The sequence below is a fragment of the Capra hircus genome, chromosome 4 (genome assembly GCF_001704415.2).
Source record: "Capra hircus breed San Clemente chromosome 4, ASM170441v1, whole genome shotgun sequence".
Classification (NCBI taxonomy): domain Eukaryota; kingdom Metazoa; phylum Chordata; class Mammalia; order Artiodactyla; family Bovidae; genus Capra; species Capra hircus.
In genome coordinates this window covers 59,322,898-59,344,944 of record NC_030811.1, presented here as the reverse complement: position 1 = coordinate 59,344,944, position 22,047 = coordinate 59,322,898, and the positions used below count along the sequence as shown (strand labels likewise).

The 22,047-nt window shown below is 40.1% G+C and overlaps 1 protein-coding gene across 1 annotated transcript in view; it reads left to right on the top strand.

Annotated features, from left to right (window-relative positions):
- Positions 1,698–22,047, top strand: part of KIAA0895 (KIAA0895 ortholog) — a 56,629-nt gene continuing 36,279 nt past the window's right edge. Inside the window, exons 1-2 of the mRNA XM_005679189.3 lie at positions 1,698–2,242; positions 15,759–16,465. Coding sequence (XP_005679246.2) covers positions 2,218–2,242; positions 15,759–16,465 — 732 coding nt within the window. The 5' untranslated portion in view covers positions 1,698–2,217. The remainder of the gene's footprint in view (positions 2,243–15,758; positions 16,466–22,047) is intronic.

The following is a 22,047-nucleotide window of genomic DNA, read 5'->3' as shown; positions in this document are numbered from 1 at the left end:
TGATAACCATGTGTAGAGTCTTCTCTTATGTTGTTGGAAGAGGGTGTTTGCTATGACCAGTGTGTTCTCTTGGCAAAACTCTATTAGCCTTTGCCCTGCTTCATTCTGTACTCCAAGGCCAAATTTGCCTGTTACTCCAGGTGTTTCTTGACTCCCTACTTTTGCATTCCAGTTCCCTATAATGAAAAGGACATCTTTTTTGGGTGTTAGTTCTAGAAGGTCTTGTAGATTTTCATAGAACTGTTTAACTTCAGCTTCTTTAGTGTTACTGGTCAGGGCATAGACTTGGATTACTGTGATATTGAATGGTTTGCCTTGGAAACGAACAGAGATCATTCTGTCGTTTTTGAGATTGCATCCAAGTACTGCATTTCGGACTCTCTTGTTGACTATGATGGCTACTCCATTTTTTCTAAGGGATTCCTGCCTGCAGTAGTAGATATAATGGTCATCTGAGTTAAATTCACCCATTCCAGTCCATCTTAGTTCGCTGATTCCTAGAATGTCGACGTTCACTCTTGCCATCTCCTGTTTGACCACTTCCAATTTGCCTTGATTCATGGACCTAACATTCCAGGTTCCTATGCAATATTGCTCTTTACAGCATCAAACCTTGCTTCTGTCACCAGTCACATCCACACCTGGGTTGCCTTTGCTTTGGCTCCATCCCTTCATTCTTTCTGGAGTTATTTCTCCACTGATCTCCAGTAGCATGTTGGGCACCTACTGACCTGGGGAGTTCATCTTTCAGTGTCCTATCTTTTTGCCTTTTCATACTGTTCATGGGGTTCTAAAGGCAAGAATACTGAAGTGGTTTGCCATTCCCTTCTCCAGTGGACCACATTCTGTCAGACCTCCCCACCATGACCTGTCTGTCTTGGGTGGCCCCACACAACATGGCTTAGTTTCATTGAGTTAGACAAGGCTGTGGTCTGTGTGATCAGATTGGCATCATCTTTTAGGATTTGAAATAGCTCAATTGGAATTTCATCCCCTCCACTAGCTTTGTTCATAGTGATGCTTGCACATATTAGGCTCTCAGAAAATGTTTGTTAAATGGTATAGTCTCTACTGAAAGTCCCATGGACAGGAAGGAGATCAAACCAATAGATCTTAAGGGAAATCAACCCTGAATACTCTTTGGAAGGACTGATGCTGAAGGTGAAGCTCCAGTATTTTGGTCATCTGATGCAAACAGCCAATTCATTGGAAAGGTCCCTGATGCTGGGAAAGATGGAGAACAGAAGAGCCCAGCACAGGATGAGATGGCTGGATAGCATCACTCATGCAGTGGACGTGAACTTGGCAAACTTCGGGAGATAGGGTCGGAGGCCTGGATGCTACAGTCCATGGGGTTGCAAAGAGTCAGAAACGACTGAGCAACTGAAAAAAACAACATAGTCTCTACATTTCCTAGGCAATAATAGACAAAAAGCAACATTCAGCCCCTATCAACTGCACAATTATAAAGTTTGTATCTTAGTATTAAGGATATTATGCCAGAGCACTCAACTGATAAGTATGGTTGAGCTTCCAGCACCTTCATGATTACCAGCTGCAATCTAAAGTTATTTTAGCTTTTCTGCACCTGGAAAGGTAACTAAAAGCCGGAGGAGACCGGCTTTGTAATCGCAGCTGGGACTAAGTGACACACCAGCTGTCTCTTGTAAATTTACTGCGGAGTTAACAGCTCACAAACGTCTACGGAGACGAGGAGTCAAAATGCGTGTATCCCAGCGGGCGGGGACACAAGCCTCTCCCAAGGCCCAGCCCACAAGCCCCCCGCGGCGTGGGCGAGCGCTGTGCACGCGGGAAGTTGTAGTTCCTCTAATTCGAGTCAGGCCACCGTAGCTCGAGCGCCTCCTATCGCGCGCAGGCTCTGAAAGCTTGGCGCACGCGGGCAGCGAGAAGCGTTTCCTAGCAACGGGGGAGCGGCAACGTCACGGCGGCGGGTACTCAGAGCTGCTGCCTACGGTTGGGCGGCCTTGAGTACCTTCCAGCTACCTGCGGGCTGGAAGGAACGCCGTGCGCAGCTCTCTGTCCGCACGTCTTTGCCCGTCAGTTCCCACCTTATTTTACCCCTGGTCGCCGAGAGCAACCTCCTGCCGCCACCCCGGGTCCGAGCACGGCCGGAGGCTAGAGGCGGCTCGCCAGGTTCCTATCTGGCCCTCGCCCCCAGCGCCCGCGGAGCCCACCGCCCGCGGCCTCAGCGGGACGATGCTGGAGTCTATTCGAGTGACAGGTGAGTGCTGGGAAGCATGGTGGTCCCTGGGCTGGCGGCAGCCGCCCGCGTCCTCCCGGCCGCTTGCGGCGAGTATCGGGTGGGTCCGCCCGGAGGCCGAGGTAACGGTAGGATTTGGACTCCGGTGCCCAACGCGACGTCCAGAACAGTGCGGAGCCCCCAGAAGGTGCGCAGGGAAGAGAAAACGGTACCGTTAGGTTTTGTCAGTTATCAATAACCACGTGCTGTGGATTGTAATGGGGTAAATTTTACTGGCTTACCGGCCCTACAGTCTAAATATTGTTAAATTCTATTTCAAAGCTTATTAAATATGTAATCGGGCATTATAGTGCCCTGGAATCTAGTTTTCTAGAATGTTCAGAAAAATAAGAGCTAAGCAAATGAGCATGTCTCTGTATATGTCAGTATTTGTACTGGTTTGTATGTATGCTTTTATTCTTAAGTCAGAACGTTTTGAGTTGATATCAATAGGTCACTGAATAAATGATTATACCAAGCACACAAAATGGATGTTTAGACCCCAGGTCAGAAAGTTATTTGCTTTCTGTTATTAAAAAAAATTGTGGATACTATTTAAAAATGATCTTGCATAACATTAGAATAATTTCTTAGGCCATTTTCCTGTCATTTGATTCTGTTTAACATTACTGCAAGGCAGAGTTCTTAATAGTCTAATATCATGACCAGAAACACCTAAGAACAGCAGAGTAAAGGAAATTCTCTAAACTTAAAACTAACATCAGAATAAGGCCAGGTTTTTTTTTTTTTTTAACTTTAAGGCATTGTGATACCTAGTAGACCATTTTCCTGCAAAATCTTCAATTGTGTAACCAAATCAAGTTTTAATGAAAATATTTATGGTCTTAATTATACTATATTTCATGTTCTGTGTTGTGAAATAGGGAACTGATTTTGTGCAGTCGTGACATTGCTGTGATCTTGTTTATGTTGATCTCATCCTTGTTTATGTTGATAGGAAGCATCAACAATTACAAGATTTAAGATTTCAGAGGCATTAGTTTTTTTTGTTTTAAATGATTTGATGTAGGTGCTGTTCTTTCATCTAAAATACAGTGAAAATGTTGGAAGTTACTTTAAAATATTGTATCTTCTTTTTACCTTGGAGCAGGGGTCTCTCAACCTTGGCACTGTTAACATTGAATTAGTGGGTAATTCTTTGTTGTGTGGGGCTGTCCTGGGCATTGTACAATCTTTAGCAGATCCCCAGCCTCTCCCACTAGATGCTAGTGATCTCCTCACTCCCAACACCCGCCCCCCACCAACACACACACAGTTGTGACAACCAAAATTATCTCCAGACCTTATCAAATGTCTCCCGGAGGGCAAAATTACCACTGCCCCCATTCCATTTGAGAACCACTGCCTTGGAGAAAAATCTAGTTAGATTTTGTAAAAGGAGGGTTATTAGATAACAATTTAGAAATAATACCAAACAAAATTATTTTCCCAAAGCACAAAAATAATGGTAGAGAGAATATAATTATGATAATATTAGTTTTAGAAAGTGAGTATTCTGACCAGTCAGCTATACAACGTGGATCTCCTGTTTTTCAATATACACAGTTGGAAGATTGAGGAGAAATACTTTATAAAATAGTAAACCTACTTCTCTTGTCTGAACCTCCATTCCATCATTTAGTGGCAATACACTTATCAGTCCAACTCTGCTTGTTGCTATCCCAAGATAATTTGACAGTGGATTACTGTAGTTCAATAAAAATTAAAAGTCATTTGAGACAATTCAAGCCCCAGATTAAAACAACTGGTCATTTTTCAAATTAGTTTTTCCATTTCTTTTGTAAGTTTCTTGACTAGTTAAAAGGAACCCCCATGTTCTAGAACCCCGCTTATCAGAAAACCCCCTTTCAATGGCCAGAAACTTTATCAAGAGAGTTTAGCCAAAAATATACCCTCCTTTCCCCTCACTATCCCTCTCTATCCCCTCACTATTCATTGATACCTTAGAAGCCCATGTTCTTCTGATTAGCATTAAGATTGCTCTTGTTTGTGGTGAGAGTACTGATGGAAAGTACTCTGTTCATTTCTTTTCAGCTTTAAGATAGCTATAAATGTAGAGCACTGAAGCACAGTTACTTGTTTCTGAAATTATTTCCTATATAATATCTCACTTTTGACGTATTAGTCATGATTTAATATCTCAATATGACATCCCAGTGAACTGCCAATTGGAGGAGTAAAGTAAGATTTGATTCCAAATACTGGAGTATTTACAGTGTTCCATGTAGTATTTCTATAGGAGCTGAATATAATATTGATACTTAATAATTAACACCCACTTCTTAGTACAGGCCAGCATTATTCTCAGCACTACTCATATATTAAGTTTTTTGATCCTCCCACTAAAACTGTGAGGTATGTAGTATTTTTATTCCATTTTCCAGATAAGGAAGCTGCAGCATACAGATGTCAAGTAGTTTGATCAAGGTCACACACAGCTGCTAATAAATAGCCAAGATTCAAATCAGAGAAACTCCCTTCCAAAGCCCATTTTCTCAATCACTAGGGAAGTCAAACACTTGTTAAAAGATATGCTGAGTTAAGACACAAAATTCAACATGAAAATCTCATTTAACATCAGTGCTATGCTAGCTGATAATTTACTCCAGGTGTTTTTAAGTTTTATCACAGGCAAGTCTGTAATAATTTTTGCCTGGAAAGATGACATTTTACCTGACTATAAAATTGTTTTTGAAATAGAAAAGACGACATCTAGCTCATTCAGTGAGTAACAAAATGCTGTCAGAAGCCATATAAGATTATGTTCATTTGTGAATTCCTACTGCCTGTATTTTGTATGTGATGAGAAGTGATTCATTAATCATTTGGAAATGAAGCTCCTTTGTAACAAAAGTGAATGTTTAAAAATACTAGACAGAAGTCCTAAGAGCAGCGTTGGCCATTTGGAATGAATACACTTAGGCATATAGCTCCTGTTTGTTCTACAGCAGTAGGCACCTGCCATTAAAACTTATCTTCAACATCACTCATTGTTTCATTTTTTTATGCATCCAGGTATGATTTTTCCCCCAACTTTCAGGCATTTAAACCCTGTGTCCTTTCTCTCTTCTCAAATATTCTGCTTCCTTGGTTATCTCTCAGCAGTGAGTGAGCAAAAACAAACATAGGTTTATACCGTAATGGAACTTAAAATTTCAGTGATGGGGAAGGCCATCATATAAGCAAATGTAAGACTGCAATGATGACAAGTGAGTCAAAAGAACATTCCAGGGACGTTTTCCTGAACAAGTGTGAACTGAAGGATGAATAGGGATTAATCTAACAGAGAGGAGAGCTCTTCATATATAGGGAACGGAATATGAAGTGTTGTGTCCAGAGAGAGGTGAGTGTGAGAGATTGACAAAATGAAGAGAGGCTAGAATGGACTGATTAAGGGGCGGCGGGTGTGTGGACATTGTGCACCCCGAGGCCAGAGAGGCGCAGCAGTGATCATCAGAGATTTCATGTGCCGTGATTGGGAATTTTGTCTTCACCCTACGTGGAATACCTGGGGAAGTTAGTTTTCTTGCATGTTCACTGTTGTTTTAGACAGTTTAATGTGTCGTGTCCTCTTTTACCACAACCATCATTTCCTGGCATTATAGAATACTCTTCATGCTTCTAAATGCATATAGAACTCAGCAGTCTGGCCAAAAATCAATAGTATCATGTTATAAGAATCCTTGCTATTAATAGAGTGACACTGAAATCCTCTTAACTGGGAATCTAAGACATTTTTAAGAATCCTGAAATACAGTTGAGTTTCTCAGTTCTTAAATGATACTACCTTTTCATCTCTCTCTTATAGTTGAGAAACTATATTGGATAATGTTGAATTCAGTTTGTAATTAAAAGATCATCTATTATGCAGACAAATTGGGCAATAAATGTTTTCAAAGGTACCAATTTTTAACATACCATGTAAAAAATTATGGTCTAACTTATATTCAGTAAAGTTCACAAGTCTTAAAGGGGCAGCCTGATGAATCTGTACATATGTAACCACTGTCCAGAACAAAATACAAGGCATTTTTAGCCCCTAAAACTTCAGTACCACCTCCCAAATTATAACCCCTCCCTCAAAGGTAATCACTGTTCTGTCTTCTAATACCATAAATTAGTTTTTTCTGGTTTTGAACCACATATAAATGAAATTATACAGTATAAAGTCTCATGATCTGGCTGTTTGCTCAGTATTGTCTGAGAGTCATCTGTACTGTTGTAACCTAACTGTTTTTTTTTTTATTGCAGTATGTGTTCTTATACAAATATATCACAGTTTATTCATCCTTTCTACTATTGACAAATACCATTTAAGTAATGATGAACAACCTGGTGAAATTAAAATGTTTATCTTGTTTGGGGATTATTTTGTTTTGCCTTCTGTTTGTAATTAAACAGCCTATTGTTGTGTGGTATAAAATTATCCCAGCTTCTCAGGTTTCATAAATATTAGTGAAATATATGAGATTGCCATTTTATGGGTCAAAATTGGTTGAATGGTATTTTCTACCAGGCTGTGTTGCTGATGATATGATCTTTCCTTTAGCCAGAGACCTTATAATTACTATGAAAACTCACCTATTCAGTTGTGAAACACTTTTAAGAGTTTAGTAAACAGTGTTCCCGCCCTCTCCTGTTTCTTTAGATGAGGAACAGGAGGTACTGATGGGTTTAGTGATTAGGCTACTATTACAGAGAGGTTATTGAAAGCGTTGGGAATGGAAGCCAGGAATCCTGGTATTCTTTCCCCCTGTTCTAGATACCAATTCAGCTTTCATTGTGTTGGTAATTTCAGTATATATGTGACTATACTGACCACCAACTTTAATGTAATATTATTTTGCAATTTTCCCTCAATATGGGTAATCAGTTTGGGGTGAATGGCTTCTTTGATCAACAGATTTTCATTTCCTCCAAGGCTATAGTGAAGCAGATTGCTGGTGGCTAAAATGTTACTTTAAGTAGTGACTTAATATGAGAGTATGAGTTTTTCTACTTTTAGGAGAGGAAGTGACTTACACTTTCCCTCAAAGAAGCCTGCTTATGCTTTAAGAAATCTCAATTTTTCGGTAAAAATTGAGTTAGGCGAATACAATGTCTTCATTGAAATCTTTTTGTTCTTAAGCCTGTTTTAAAAGTCATTTTTTCTTAAAGTAAGCAATAGTATTTAAAATTACAAAAACAGTCTTTTAGGTTCTCTACTGCTTAATACAACAAAATAAGATTTGTTTGAGCATTCCTTGGACAGTAAGATCAAACCAGTCTATCGTAAAGGAAATCAACCCTAAATATTTATTGGAATGATTGATGCTGAAGCTCCAGTACTTTGGCCACCTGATGCGAAGAACTGACTCACTGGAAAAACCTCTAATGCTAGGAAAAACAGAGGGCAGGAGGAAAAGGGGGCAATACAGGATGAGATGGTTGGATGGCATCATCGACTCAATGGACATGAGTTTGAGCAAACTCTGAGATAGTGAAGGACGAAGAAGCCTGGTGTGCTGCAGTCCGTGAGGTCACAAAGGTTTGGACACAACTGAGCGACTGAACAGTAACAACAAAATAATATTAGTATGACTCTTGAGAAATTAATTTATATCTATCTTGTAAGAATTGTTTGAAGCCCACCTGCCCTGCTTTTATGAACATCATGAGATATCAGCATTTGGCAGGATTCACATTTATTGAAACAGATACACCATTGGTACTCCCAGCCTACTTAATAGCAGGTGGAGCTTAAAAGGACTAATGCTAAATTTCTCAGGTAGATAATTCGCAAGTGAACTGAAACTCCTGGGAGGGAGTGTTTTAGCAGATAGTTTAGAATTTAACTATCCTGAAGTTTATAACTTGTTTGCAGTGGGACAAAATTATGAATTTTGGTCACTGATGCTTTATGACAAAACAAAACTCTTAAGTTTTAGGAACCAAATAAAACACTTTTATATTGAATATTCATTTTTTTAAAAACCTGTAATAAACCACCTAAATTAGGAATTCTTCAGAGCAATTTATTCACTGATTTTAATTTGAGGTAACTCCCCTCCTTTTTATTATGAAGAGCAAATGGAAAAAACCTGATTGCCTCACTTTACCTTCCTTGCTGTGCCCAGCGCTTAGCTGACTTTTCTAGGTTTATGACACCCATGTTCTTATCGCAGTTGTCTTTTTTTCCCTTGCAGTGTCCATTTCAGCCTTTCTTTGATTATCACCTCTTGTCTTCTAAATTTGCGGTGTCTTATTAGGGAAACCGACATTGTTCGTGGGCATTTGGACTGCAGCTCGTGTTCCTTGGCCCGTGTTTGCCCAGCCTACCCAGTGTTGACTATCAGTTGGCAACACTTAAGTATTAAACCTGTGAGGATCTGGGACCTACCAGCCATTGATGAAAGTTTTATTTGTTCTATTTACTTGGAGCTGGTTTTTTATGGTACTGAACAGCCCCTTTGTTTAGTCAGTCTTCAGCATGTCCCTGTGCAATCTAGTTCCTACCTCTAAGCTTATCCATGCAGTAGACAGTTTATTTAGCTCCTACTAGTTTAGAGACATGGGTTCGATCCCTGGGTTGGGAAGATCCCCTGGAGGAGGTCATGGCAATCCACTCCAGTATTCTTGCCTAGAGAATCCCATGGACAGAGGAACCTGCAGGGCTACAGTCTGTGGGGTCACAAAGAGCTGGACACCATTGAAGTGACTTCAGACACACAATTTATACTTTCATGTTATCTTTAGACAGTAGAATTCAGATTTCATATGTTGGCCTGCTGCTGCTAAGTCACTTTAGTCGTGTCCGACTCTGTATGACCCCATAGATGGCAGCCCACCAGGCTCCCCCGTCCCTGGGGTTCTGCAGGCAAGAACACTGGAGTGGGTTGCCATTTCCTTCTCCAATGCATGAAAGTGAAAAGTGGAAGGGAAGTCGCTTAGTTGTGTCCGACTCTTCGCGACCCCATGACCACAGCCTACCAGGCTCCTCTGTCCATGGGATTTTCTAGGCAAGAGTACTGGAGCTGGGTGCCATCGCCTAGAAAATGTTAACTAGAAGGACTTCTGAGTACCTTATGTATATTATCTACTTTTAACCTCATACTGTTTCTTTACCTTAAATCCTATGATTTCTGGGTTTTAAAACTTAATGTTTAGTGCACAGTTTCTCCACCTTAGCACTATTTTAGGATGAATGCTTGTGTTGAAGGAGGCTGTCATATGCACTGAAGGATGTTTAGCCTCATCCCTGGCCTCTAACTACAAGATACTAGTAGCATCACTCCCGGGTTGTGATAGCCAAATGTTCCCTAGATGGCACAGTTGCTCTCAGTTGAGAGCCACTGGTTCAAGGTCTTCCAGGTTATTTTTCCACTTCTGCAATGATCTCCTCATAGATACATGGAATGGTTCTAGAACTACAAATACATGTTTATCCATCGTGGTTAGAGAGTGGCAGATTAAGGATCATGCCATTCATTAATTTATTCAGTGTACATTTACTGAATGTCTACCAAATACCTTGCTAGATGTTGGAAAGAGAAAGATGAATAAAACATGGTCATGGCACCTATCTTGGTACATTAGTGATTCAGATTACTATGTCTTAATAGGGTGCCATGTCTTGTACAGAGGAAGAAAGGTATAGTGCTGTGTGTGTAGCAGATTTAATACCGAATGTTTGTTGATAATTGAGTTACTGTCCTTATATAATAGAATGAACATGGACTCTGTAATCAGACACATTCGGATCATAGTTTGTTCTTCCCTACTTTGTCATATAACCTTGAGCAAATCATTTAACATTTCTGAAGTTAAATGATAAAACTTTACAGTCTTTGGTGAAATCCCAAACTCACATAAATGTGTCAACAAATAGTGGCTGCTGTTATTATTTATTCAGTTCAGTTGCTTAGTTATGTCTGACTCTTTGCAACCCTGTGGACTGCAGCATGCCAGGCTTCCCTGTCCATCACCAATTCCCAAAGTTTGCTCAAACTCACATCCATCAAGTCAGTGATGCCATCCAACCATCTCATCCTCTGTCATCCCCTTCTCCTCCCGCCTTCAATCTTTCCCAGCATCAGGGTCTTTTCCAATGAGTCACTTCTTCACATCAGGTGGCCAGAGTATTGGAACTTCAGCTTCAACATCAGTCCTTCCAATGAATATTCAGTTCTGATTTCCTTTAGATTTGAATGGTTTGATCTCCTTGCAGTCCAAGGGACTCTCAAGAGTCTTCTCCAACCCCACAGTTCAAAAGCATCAGTTCTTCAGTGCTAAGCTTTCTTTATGAGAGAAAAGCTCTCACATCCAAACATGACCACTGGAAAAACCATAGCTTTGACTAGATGGACCTTTGTCAGAAAAGTAATGTTTGCTTTTTAATATGCTGTCTAGGTTGCTTATAGCTTTTCTCCCAAGGAGTAAGCATCTTTTAATTTCATGGCTACAGTCACCGCTTGCAGTGATTTTGGAGCCCAAGAAAATAAAGTCAGTCACTATTTCCATTGTTTCCCCATCTATTTGCCATGAAGTAATGGGACCAAATCCCATGATCTTAGTTTTTTGAATGTTGAGTTTTAAGCCAGCTTTTTCACTCTCCTCGTTCACTTTCATCAAGAGCTCTTCAGTTCCATTTTGCTTTCTGCCATAAGGGTGGTGTCATCTGCATATCTGAGGTTATTGATATTTCTGCCAGCAGTCTTGATTCCAACTTGTGCTTCAGCCAGCCCAGCATTTCGCATGATGTACTCTGCATGGAAGTTAAATAAGCAGGTGACAATGTACAGCCTTGACATACTCCTTTCCCAATTTGCAACCAGTCTGTTGTTCCATGTCCGGTTCTAACTGTTGCTTCCTGACCTGCATACAGATTTCTCAGGGGGAAGGTAAGGTGGTTTGGTATTCCCATCTCTTTCAGAATTTTCCACAGTTTGTTGTGATCCACACAGTCAAAGGCTTTGGCGTAGTCAATAAAGTAGAAGTAGATGTTTTTCTGAAACTCTCTTGCTTTTTCTGTGATCGGGAGGATGTTGGCAGTTTGATCTCTGGTTCCTCTCCCTTTTCTAAGTTATTTATTACTACTTATCATAGAAAGGATCTCTGAATGTCTAATCTTGAATGGATGAGTGACAGATCTATGTAGATAAAGTTTTTTTAAAATGGAATTAATGGATTGTCTTTCTTGGCAAGAAAGGCAGCTATTCAAGTCAGCTAGCATTGAAATTGCCCCCATAGTAGGAGCCAGAGGTTGAGGACCAGAGGTGTAAGGATCCATGAGACTTGCAAAAGAGCTGTTTGAGAGAATCATGTATCACATTTGCAGAAAGGATTTAGAAAAGGTTTTATAGGCAGACGTGGTCTGATAGGAATTCAAATAAAAGAATTTAAGACAAACTGGAACGCTTGGTCAGTTAATTGAATGTGAAAGCTCTTAAAGTGTTCAGCTAAATTCTCCTCAAGTGTTTCTCTTCACATTGCTCTTTTCCTTCTCTGAATTCTAGATTATTGTCTGTACCTTTTGTTTTTCATATTTAAGCTTATACTACCTCGTATTAGTACTCAAATCTTCATAGAACTGCCTTACCTTCAGAGCCATATTAGAGGCTAGGTGAAGACAAGAACGATGTAATTATACAAATGTTTTTCAGATTCATGTACCTATTAGCAATACTCCTGTATTTGTGGGATGAAAGAGTGCACTCTGCTCTCCTCTTTCACCTTCATCAAGAAGCTTTTTAATTCCTCTTTGCTTTCTGCCATTAGGGTGGTGTCATCTGCATACCTGAGGTTGTTGATATTTCTCCCTGCGGTCTGTATTCCAGCTTGTGATTCATCCAGCCCACCATTTTGCATGATATACTCCGCATACAAGTCAAATAAGTAGGGAGACAGTACATAGCCTTTTGTACTCCTTTCCCATATTGGAACCAATCAGTTGTTCCATGTAAGATTCTAACTGTTGCTTCTTGATCCGCGTATAGTTTTCTCAGGAAACAGGTAAGGTGGTCAGGTATTCCAATCTCTAAGAATTTTCCAGTTTGTTGTGATCTACGCAAAGATTTTAGTGTAGTCTATGAAGGAGATGTTTTTCTGGAATTCCCTTGCTTTCTCCATGATCCAACAAATGTTGGCAATTTGATCTCTCGTTCCTCTGCCTCTTTGAAACCCAGCATGTACATCTGGAAGCTTTTGGTATAAGTGCTGCTTAAGGCTTCCCTAGTGGCTCAGTCGGTAAAGAATCCTCCTGCAATGTGGGAGACCTGAGTTCGATCCCTGGGTTGGGAGGATCCCTGGAGAAGGGCATGGCAACCCACTCCAGTATTCTTGCCTGGAGAATCCTCATGGACAGAGGTGCCTGGTGGACTGCAGTCTATGGGGGTCACAAAGAGTCAGATACGATTGAGTGACTAAGCACACAACACAAGCCTAGCTTGAAGGATTTTGAGCATAACCTTACTAGCATGTGAAATGAGTGCAATTGTATGATAATTTGAACATTCTTTGGCATTTCCCTTCTTTGGGATTGAAATAAAAACTGACCTTTTCCAGTCCTGTGGCCACTGCTGAGTTTTTTTAATTTGCTGACATATTGAGTACAACACTTTAACAGCATTGTCTTTTAGGGTTTTAAATAACTCAGCTGAAATTCCATCATCTTTGTTAGTAGTAATGCTTCCTAAGGCCCACTTGACTTCATACTCCAGGATGTCTGGCTCTAGGCGAGTGACCATAACATTGTGATTATCTGGGTCATTAAAACCCTATAGTTCTTCTGTGTATTCTTGCCGCCTCTTCTTAATCTCTTCTGATAGGGGCTTACTGTTTATGTTCTTTATCATGCCTATCCTTGATTGAAATGTTCCCTTGATATCTCCAATTTTCTTGAGATTTCTAGTCTTTCCCATTCTATTGTTTTCCTCTATTTCTTTGCATTTTTCATTTAAGAAGTCCTTCTTATCACTCCTTGCTATTCTCCGGGACTCTGCATTGAGTTGGATATATCTTTTCCTTTCTCCCTTGCCTTTCATGTCTCTTCTGTCTTCAGCCTCCTCAGACAATCACCTTGCCTTCTTTCATTACTTTGTCTTCAGGATGGTTTTGATCACCACCTCCTGTACAGTGTTATGAACCTCCATCCATAGTTCTTCAGGCACTCTGTCCACCACATCTAATCCCTTGAATCTATTTGTCACATCCACTGTATAGTCATAAGGGATTTGATTAGGTCATACCTGAATGGCCTAGTGGGTTTCCCTACTTTCTTCAATATAAGTCTGAATTTTGCAATAAGGAGCTCATGATCTGAGCCACAGTCAGCTCCTCGTCTTGTTTTTGCTGACTGTGTAGAGCATCTCCATCTTTGGCTGCAAAGAATATAATCAGTCTGATTGCAGTATTTCCCATTTGGTGATTTCCATGTGTAGAGTCATCTCTTGGGTTGTTGGAAAAGAGTATTTGCTATGACCAGTGTGTTCTCTTGACAAAACTCTGTTAGTCTTTGCCCTGCTTCATTTTGTATTCCCAAGTCCAATAACTTGCCTGTTATTCCAGGTATCTTTTGACTTCCTACTTTTGCATTCCAGTCCCCTGTGGTGAAACTGATACCATTTTTGGTGTTAACTCTATAAGGTGTTGTAGGTCTTTATAGAAGTAGTCAACTTAAGCTTCTTCGGCATTAGTGGTTGGGGCATAGACTTGGATTACTGTGATGTTGAATGGTTTGCCTAGGAAATGAACTGAGATCATGGTGTCATTTTTGAGATTGCACCCAAGTACTGCATTTTGGACTCTTATTGACTTTGAGGGCTACTCCATTTCTTCTAAGGGATTCTTGCCCACAGTAGTAAATAGTCACCTGAATTAAATTCTCCCATCATCCATTTTAGTTCACTGATTCCTAAGATGCCAGTGTTCAGTCTTGCCATCTCCTGCTTGATCACGTCCAATTTACCTTAATTCATGGACCTAACATTTCATGTTCCTATGCAGTATTATTTATAGTATTGGACATTATTTTCACCACCAGACACAACCACAGCTGAGTACTGTTCCTGCTTTGGCCCAGCCGCTACATTCTTACTGGAGCTATTAGTAATCGCCCTCAGCTCTTCCCTAGTAGCATACTGAACACCTTCCAACCTGAGGCGCTCATCTTCCAGTTTTGTATCTTTTTGCCGTCATACTGTCCATGAAGTTCTCCAGGCAAAAATACTGGAGTGGGTTGCCATTTTCTCCTCCAGTGGACCACATTTTGTCAGAACTCTTCACTATGACTTGTCTGTCTTGGGTGGCCCTGCTTAGCATGGCTCATAGCTTCAATGAGCTGTGCAAGCCCTTTTGCCACAGCAAGGCTGTGATCCATGGAGGAGAAAGGCAAAACCGACCTCTCCTTATACGATATATCGGACATAGTGGGCTTCCCTGGTGGTGCTATTGATAAAGAATCCTCTGCCAATACAGGTTAGACGTAAGAGACACGGGTTCAATTCCTGGGTCAGGAAGGTCCCCTGAAGGAGGGCATGACAACCGACTCCAGTATTCTTGCCTGGAAAATCCCATGGACGGAGGAGCCTGGCAGGCTGCAGTCCATGTGGTTGCACAGAGTTGGATATGACTGAAGCAACTTACCTTGCATGCACATCCTATGTAGTAATTATGTTTTTAAAAGACTTGGCAAGAAAAATTTTTATTTTCTTTAATGTTAACCTGTGTTGTATAGTTGCTAAGTCATGTCCATCTCTTTGCGATCCCATGGACTACAGCCTGCCAGGCTCCTCTGTCTATGGGATTTCCCAGGCAAGAATACTGGAGTGGATTGCCATTTCCTTCTTCAGGGGATCTTCCAGAGGCAGGGATCGAACTCACGCCTCCTGCATTGCAGATGGATTCTTTAGTGCTAAGCCACCAGGGAAGTCCTACCTTAACCTATAGCCAAAAATTAAGAAAATAAACTAATTAATATTCAGTGATATTACTAAAACATGCATGAATGTATACTTATCATTTATTTAATTTAAAATGTTTTTGATATAGATAAGAGAGTGTTGTCCTTTTACTGTGGCTATCTTTACAGTGTCAGATTTCAAGATTCTGTTGGCTTTGAAACTGTCTTGGATTTTGCTTTGATATTGATAATACCATTAAAGTATATCCTTTCTATGAAAATCTACATGCTTTGGTAGAATTGAGTATTAAGATTATTTGTATATATTATCTCATATCTGTAATAAACTTTGATCATCTAAATGGTTTGATGCTAAGGATTTTTACAGCTAATTTGGTGTATATACATTCTTATAGAAGTGACCATGTCTGGCCTGACCAAATTTAATAATATGTCATTTTAATATTTAAAATGTGTTTTCCAAAGATTGTTGCAAAATTATGAAAGTTTAAAGACCCTTCAGGATGCTTTTTATATAATAAGCAATTTGCTTCATCTGGCATCTTTGTTATTTCTTTTGTTTTGATTTTATTAACACAGAAAAGCTTCACTGGCCTGAGCAAGAGCTTGCTAAGAAGTCCATTCTAAATGCAGAAGCGTCCTTGATCATTGACAGCAAAAGAAGCATTTCACATTTATCTCCTGGAATACTGAAGGACATTTTCACAACTGGAACCAGTAGTTACAATGTCCTACTACAGAGCAAAGAGGAGAAAAAGCATCATTCACAAAAACAGCCTTCCTCTACCAGCTCCAAAAGATATAGAAAACCCAGCAAATCTCCTAGCTCTTCACGTAGTAAAGACCTTCGCAAGATGAAAGCCGCAGTGCCTGTGATGAGCAGTAGTACTTGGTACTGCCTAGAAAGGCAGCCTGCTGTGTTTGTCACCACTTCAGTGTCAAGTCCTGTAAAGTTTACAGATGCTATCTCTGTTACAGGAAACACCATAGTACTGCCACCGAAACCCAAAAATGAAAGAAAGGTGAAGCGACACCTTTTCTCCACACTTCCAAAGCCAAAGCCAAAGCCACAGCCTCTGCTGTCGAGAAGTTTTGAAAAAGGAGATGATTTTTCTGGAAAGAAATTTTGTATACTGACTGCTATAAAGCCCACCAACTTGGAGAAAGAAAAACTGAGGTTCTTCAAGTCTGACTACACCTACAATCCTCAGTTTGAGTATGCTAATCCCTCTCTGCCAAGCGTATTGGCCAAGCACAGCAATGCATCTGATCGATTTCTTAAGCAGGTAAAATGCTACTTCGGTCGTGTGATTTCCCTTTATGTAGTGAAAACAATTATTTGCCATCTTATAGAAAGCCAAAAAAGTTCAAAAATACTCCAATTATTTATAGTTATCTCCCATCTAGGATACATAAATATGTGACAGGAAATCTCTAGGTGAGTGTCAACCCATATTTAAATTACTTCACTCTAATCAGAATTTATAAAGAATCTACTGTGTAAACATTGTGTCAGGAAGCAACTATGTTAGGAAAAAGCTTCAGATTCTGACTCTTAACGTTTCATTTGGGATTTACAGACTTGTGGCCCTTTCGTAAATCCACATACAGGTGTCTGTGTTTTCTTTTTGATTTTGAATGCATTAGATGGAGCATGCGTATCTCTAGCTCTCCCTGTTGTATTACATGCACAGCTTGCTTAGGCCCCAAACGGCATTTCAGGGACTGAGGCTTGAAACTTGCCAAAGAACTTTTTAATGCTTTACTGAAAATTTTAACAATTATCAAATAACTATTTCAGTATTCACTTAAAGAAGAAAATAATGGAATTTTTTAAATTACCTTCAGGGTTTGCAAATCATGATGCAGATGACAAAAGCATCTCTTTCCAATTGCTCAATTTAGATATTTAGCACATAGTTTTTTGTGTTAAGGTCTTATGAACTTCAAAATCTGCTTAAGTTTTTGAGGAGAAATTGGCTGATATTTACCTTCAGGGCATAGAGCTAAGATCTTAAAAGCAGACTACATTTGGTTAAATTAACTTTGTATAGGGTTTTTATAATGCATTAGGTTCAACTTGGCTTCATCACTGGTTGAAAATCTGTAGGCTCCATGAAGCCACATGATTCCATTTGTCTTTAGCAGATGCCCTGTTTTAGCATTTTGCTGCAGTGCAAGTTCTTTGGACTTGTGGCCAGCAAATTTTTTTATTGTTTGTTATAGATTATATGAAATCTGGCCAGTCTTTTAAAGCTTTTTTTTTCTTTGTTTTAGTTGCTCAGGAAAGTGCATCCCCCCGCCCCCCCGCTTTTTAATTGGAGTATAGTTGATTTATAGTATTTTTTCAGGTGTATAGAAAAGTATATCTGTTATACATATGAATATACTTTCTTTTAGACTCTTTTCCCATATAGGTTATTATAGAATATTGCGCAGAGATCCCTGTGCTATACAATAGGTCTTTATTAGTTATCTGTTTTATATACAGTAGTGTGTATTACATTCCCTTAAAATTGACAGTAATATAAAAATGCTATTGTGTTTTTCCCCCTTAATGCTAAAAGAGATGGCTGAGATTTCTTTATCAGTATTTAATTTGGAGTCTTCCTGCAAGCCCTACCAGTTGGTAAAGGGATTTCCCACTATTCGGTTAAAATGAATGCTCTTGCATGTCCTTGGACGGGAGTTAGGAAGCATCAGCAGCTCCAAAGATTGAGAATTGATGGTGCTTGGTTTCAGGCCCTACAATCTTTATTTTAGCCCAATTCCAACATCTTATGGGTCATTTGAGACTTCTAAATAGGACCAGCAATCCTAGCTGGCTGGTATTAAATACTTCAAATGCCACCATTTGGAAGAATGATCACAACAAAAGCCAAATGTACTTCAAACCACTTTAATCTAATAAAGGAGATTCATCAGAACAGGGCCCCCATAAAATATGCTTAAGTTCCTACTTAGCATCTGAATGAATTCTGACATTATACATCCTTCCCCTTCCCAGCTATGAAGTTAAAGCAGCAGCTTCAGGCCTAGTTTCAGGGCTTAGAATTGTGCTCCTCAGAGGGGTCAGGGTGGCCAAACTGGTCTCTGGCCTCCACCCTTGAGGCCTTACCAACCCCTCGCTGGTAGTCTTGTAAGTTTCATGATCTGGATCGTTCCAAGGCAGGCAATCTGTATTGTTGTTGGACAGTGACTGTGGTTCTCTTTAGTGCACAGATTGGCAGAGCAATGGTAAATCCAGGCCAGATAAGTCTACGGTAGTGGAACCAAGGTAGTGCCCAGGTTCTGTTCACTCCTAATTGGTTGCGCCAAAAATGTCAAGGAGTTCCAGGACTCAGTTTTTTTTCTAGTCTAGGCAGTAGGTTCCTCAGGAGGTACTCGGGCCCTTTAGGTGGTTCAGAGCATCTAGCATGGGCTGCAGGACTTGAAAATAACTCCACGTGGAGCCTGCTGAACACTGCTTAGCCTCTTGCTGGCAGCCGTTGTGAGTCTCAGCTCCTCTCAGCTCCTCAACACTTGAGAGTCAGAAGCTGAGAATGTCTGTTTTCTGAGGTTGTGGACCTTTGCAGGAAAGAGCAAGGGATCTGGGATGAGAAAATGCTGAAAGATGTGCAGGGTCAGGTGTCTCCTCACCAATGAGTCAGAAGTAAAGCCATAGTGTAGCACATTTGAGCAGTGACCTGGCAGCCAGTACATTCTGCCTCCCTTCTTTGTGCCTGACCATCCTGGAAAATGTAGGTATCAAACCCATAATGGCTTCACACCCAGCACATTATTGAACAAGATGGGAAGGGTCTTCAGGGCAATGATAGGAATCCTCGGCAGTATGTCCAGCAGTCAAATGAAAATTACATGTTTATATGATAAAGCCAGTGGGTAGCTTAAGTCACTGATTTCCCACTCTAACTGGAATCATATCTCATTGTAGATCATGGCTAGTATCCTGTTAGCTGGAAGCCCTGATTGGTCGAGTGATAGTTTAATAACATAGGCAAAATAAGTTAACTTTTGTTTGGCTTATAAATTAAAGTTTGAATTATGTTCTTGTTAGTAAAGCTGGAGCAGTGGGGATCATAAGTGATTAGAAAATGGGGGGAGAAGGAAGGCTTTGAGGTGTTGGGTAAAGACCCTGGATTGAGGCTACCCCGCTGGCTGTCAAGGAAGAAATGGTAAAGATATGTAAGAGGAGTTAAGAGAATAGGCCTGAGACTACCATCGTTAGAAAGCCTTTGTTGCAAGATTAATTGGAGCCTAGTGTCTGGGAACTTGTCTATTGAACAGTTTTTCCTATACTGAAATAAACTTTCCCTAAGTGGTAAGAGGAGCTTGCCATGCCTCATTGTACAAACAGTATGTTATTGAATACCTCTTTTCCTTTTGGGAGCCTGGAATTTTAGATTTTCTAGGCATAGGGGTGCTCATGTGACTAGCCTATGATAAAAAAAATCTTGGGAATTGAATGTGTAATCAGTTTCATTAGTAGACCAGTCTTTACATGTTCTTTACAACTCAATTGCTGGAGAAGTTAATTGCATCCTGTGACTTCATTGTGAAAGGATTCTTTTAAGGCTACTTCTGGTTTCCTGCAGACTTTACAGGATGTAAGAAATGGGCTTAGGTTAATTTTTTTTTTTTTAGGGCATTTACATTCAGATTTTAGAAAAAAGAATACAAAACTCAATACTAAAAAAAAATAATAATAAAGCTCAGTATTGCTCAAGTAAAACATCTCTGTGGGCTATAGTCGTTGTCAGTTTAAGACTCCTGGTGAGTTATAAGGTCTGGCTTCTTACAGCTTTGTAAAGGACCATTGTATGGCACAGTTTCAGGGGTTGCTATTTACAAACTGAGCTTGGGCCCACCTGTGAAAGAGTGATTATTAGTTGCTGATTTTTTGTGAAGCTTTAAGATGAGTGTTTACCTTCTGCTGTTTCGGCACCCATCCCCATCTTCCAGCTACAGCTGCAGTCTCAACTCCATAATAAATCGTCATTTAGTGCCTTGGAAAGAGTAGCAAGGTTAAACCTGGGTGCCTAGACTGTAAACTGAGTAAATTGAAAGAAGCAAGTACAGAGTGCCCCCAAAGGCTGTCATAGCATTGTAGATGACTGACTTCTCTCCCCATGCCCCTTTGACTCTGCCAGGGAAAAAGCAGAAACATTTACAGCTCCCACATGCATGTGTGCTAAGTTGCTTCAGTTGTGTCTGAGTCTTCGTGGCCCTAAGGACTGTAGTCCGCCATGCTCCTCTGTCCATGGGATTCTGCGGCTCCCACAATATATACCTTTTCTCTGTTGACCACTGTCCTCATCGCATTTCTTCTGTTTCCTTTCTATTTCATGTGAAGTATACACAACTGAGAATTGACAAGAGGGTTAAAATAAAATTTATTTTCAACTGAAACAAAATAATTGAACTTTCAAAATGTCTTCAGTGAAGTAGTATATCCATTGTTTTTCTAAGGCATTACATTTTTCAAAATAATTGTTATTTGCAAATACAATCAGTTTTTGATTATCCATATTAATGGAGGGAAACATTGGTATGGATTGGATAAAATGGCAAGATTATTCCCTGCTCCCTCCTTCTCGAATAGTTCTCATCAAGGCAGTCATCTTAGCTTTCCTGCTGTGATGCTGCTTCACTAGCCATAGTAAGTGGAAAACACAGCAACAGAAAAAGCCACAAACAGTTGTTATTTGCCAATACAATCAGTTTTTGATTATCCATATTAATGGAAGTGGAGGTTGTAGAAGGAAGTGATGTTTAACATCCACCATCTAAGCGAAAATAATCCACTGAAGTGATTTATAAAGAAGAAAACTCTTTGAAACCTTCGATTTGGTTCCAGGCATCTTATCTTGTAACCACTGGAGAAGATGCAGTTAGGAAAGATGGGGTGTGGGGTTAAGTATTGAAGAATGTTAGTATGAATGATGGAGAAGGCAGTGGCACCCCACTCCAGTACTCTTGCCTGGAAAATCCCATGAACGGAGGAGCCTGGTGGGCTGCGGTCCATGGGGTCATGAAGAGTTGGACACGACTGAGTGACTTCCCTTTCACTTTTCACTTTCATGCATTGGAGAAGGAAATGGCAACCCACTCCAGTGTTCTTGCCTGGAGAATCCCAGGGACCGGGGAGCCTGGTGGGCTGCCGTCTATGGGGTCTCACAGAGTCAGACACGACTGAAGCGACTTAGCAGCAGCAGCAGTATGAATGAAGAACAGGTGGTAAGGGCTTGTAATTACTAGAAGAAGTGTGTAGATATATTTGTAAAAAAAAAAACGTAAAAAACATACAGTAAAATGTCTTTTTCATCCTTCCATCTTAGCATATCAGAGCACTCCATAAATGTTAATCTTTTCAGTATTTTGAAACATAACCCTCTTAGCCAATAGTGAAATGGATCTTATAGCTATTTATAAGAATCACTGTCTTAAGAGGTTTATTAGACATATAAATTAAGAAATTGAAGAATTGCCTTCTTTAAAAAAGTATTCTTTGACTTATGATTGATTTTTAGGACTCTTGCTCTTCCTAGAGGAGAGGTAGACCCGATCTCTGAAGTTTTTCTTGTACACTGTGGTGCAGAATGTTTCTGTTTTTAATTTTTGCACCCATACTATATACTCATGTAAACATTGCAGTCTCTGCTTCATTTTCCTCATATATAGAGGGGAATGGACTCAGTGATCCTTGAGAGCCCTTTCTAGGACCACACACCTAAGTTCCAGCCCACAAAATTCTATGGCTGATCACTTAAAGATTCCATTTCAGGTCCTTATGTATTCAGTTGTGTCATGTATTTTGTTAAAATGTCTAACTATCTTTCCACATCATGTGTTAATCACAGAAAAGCTC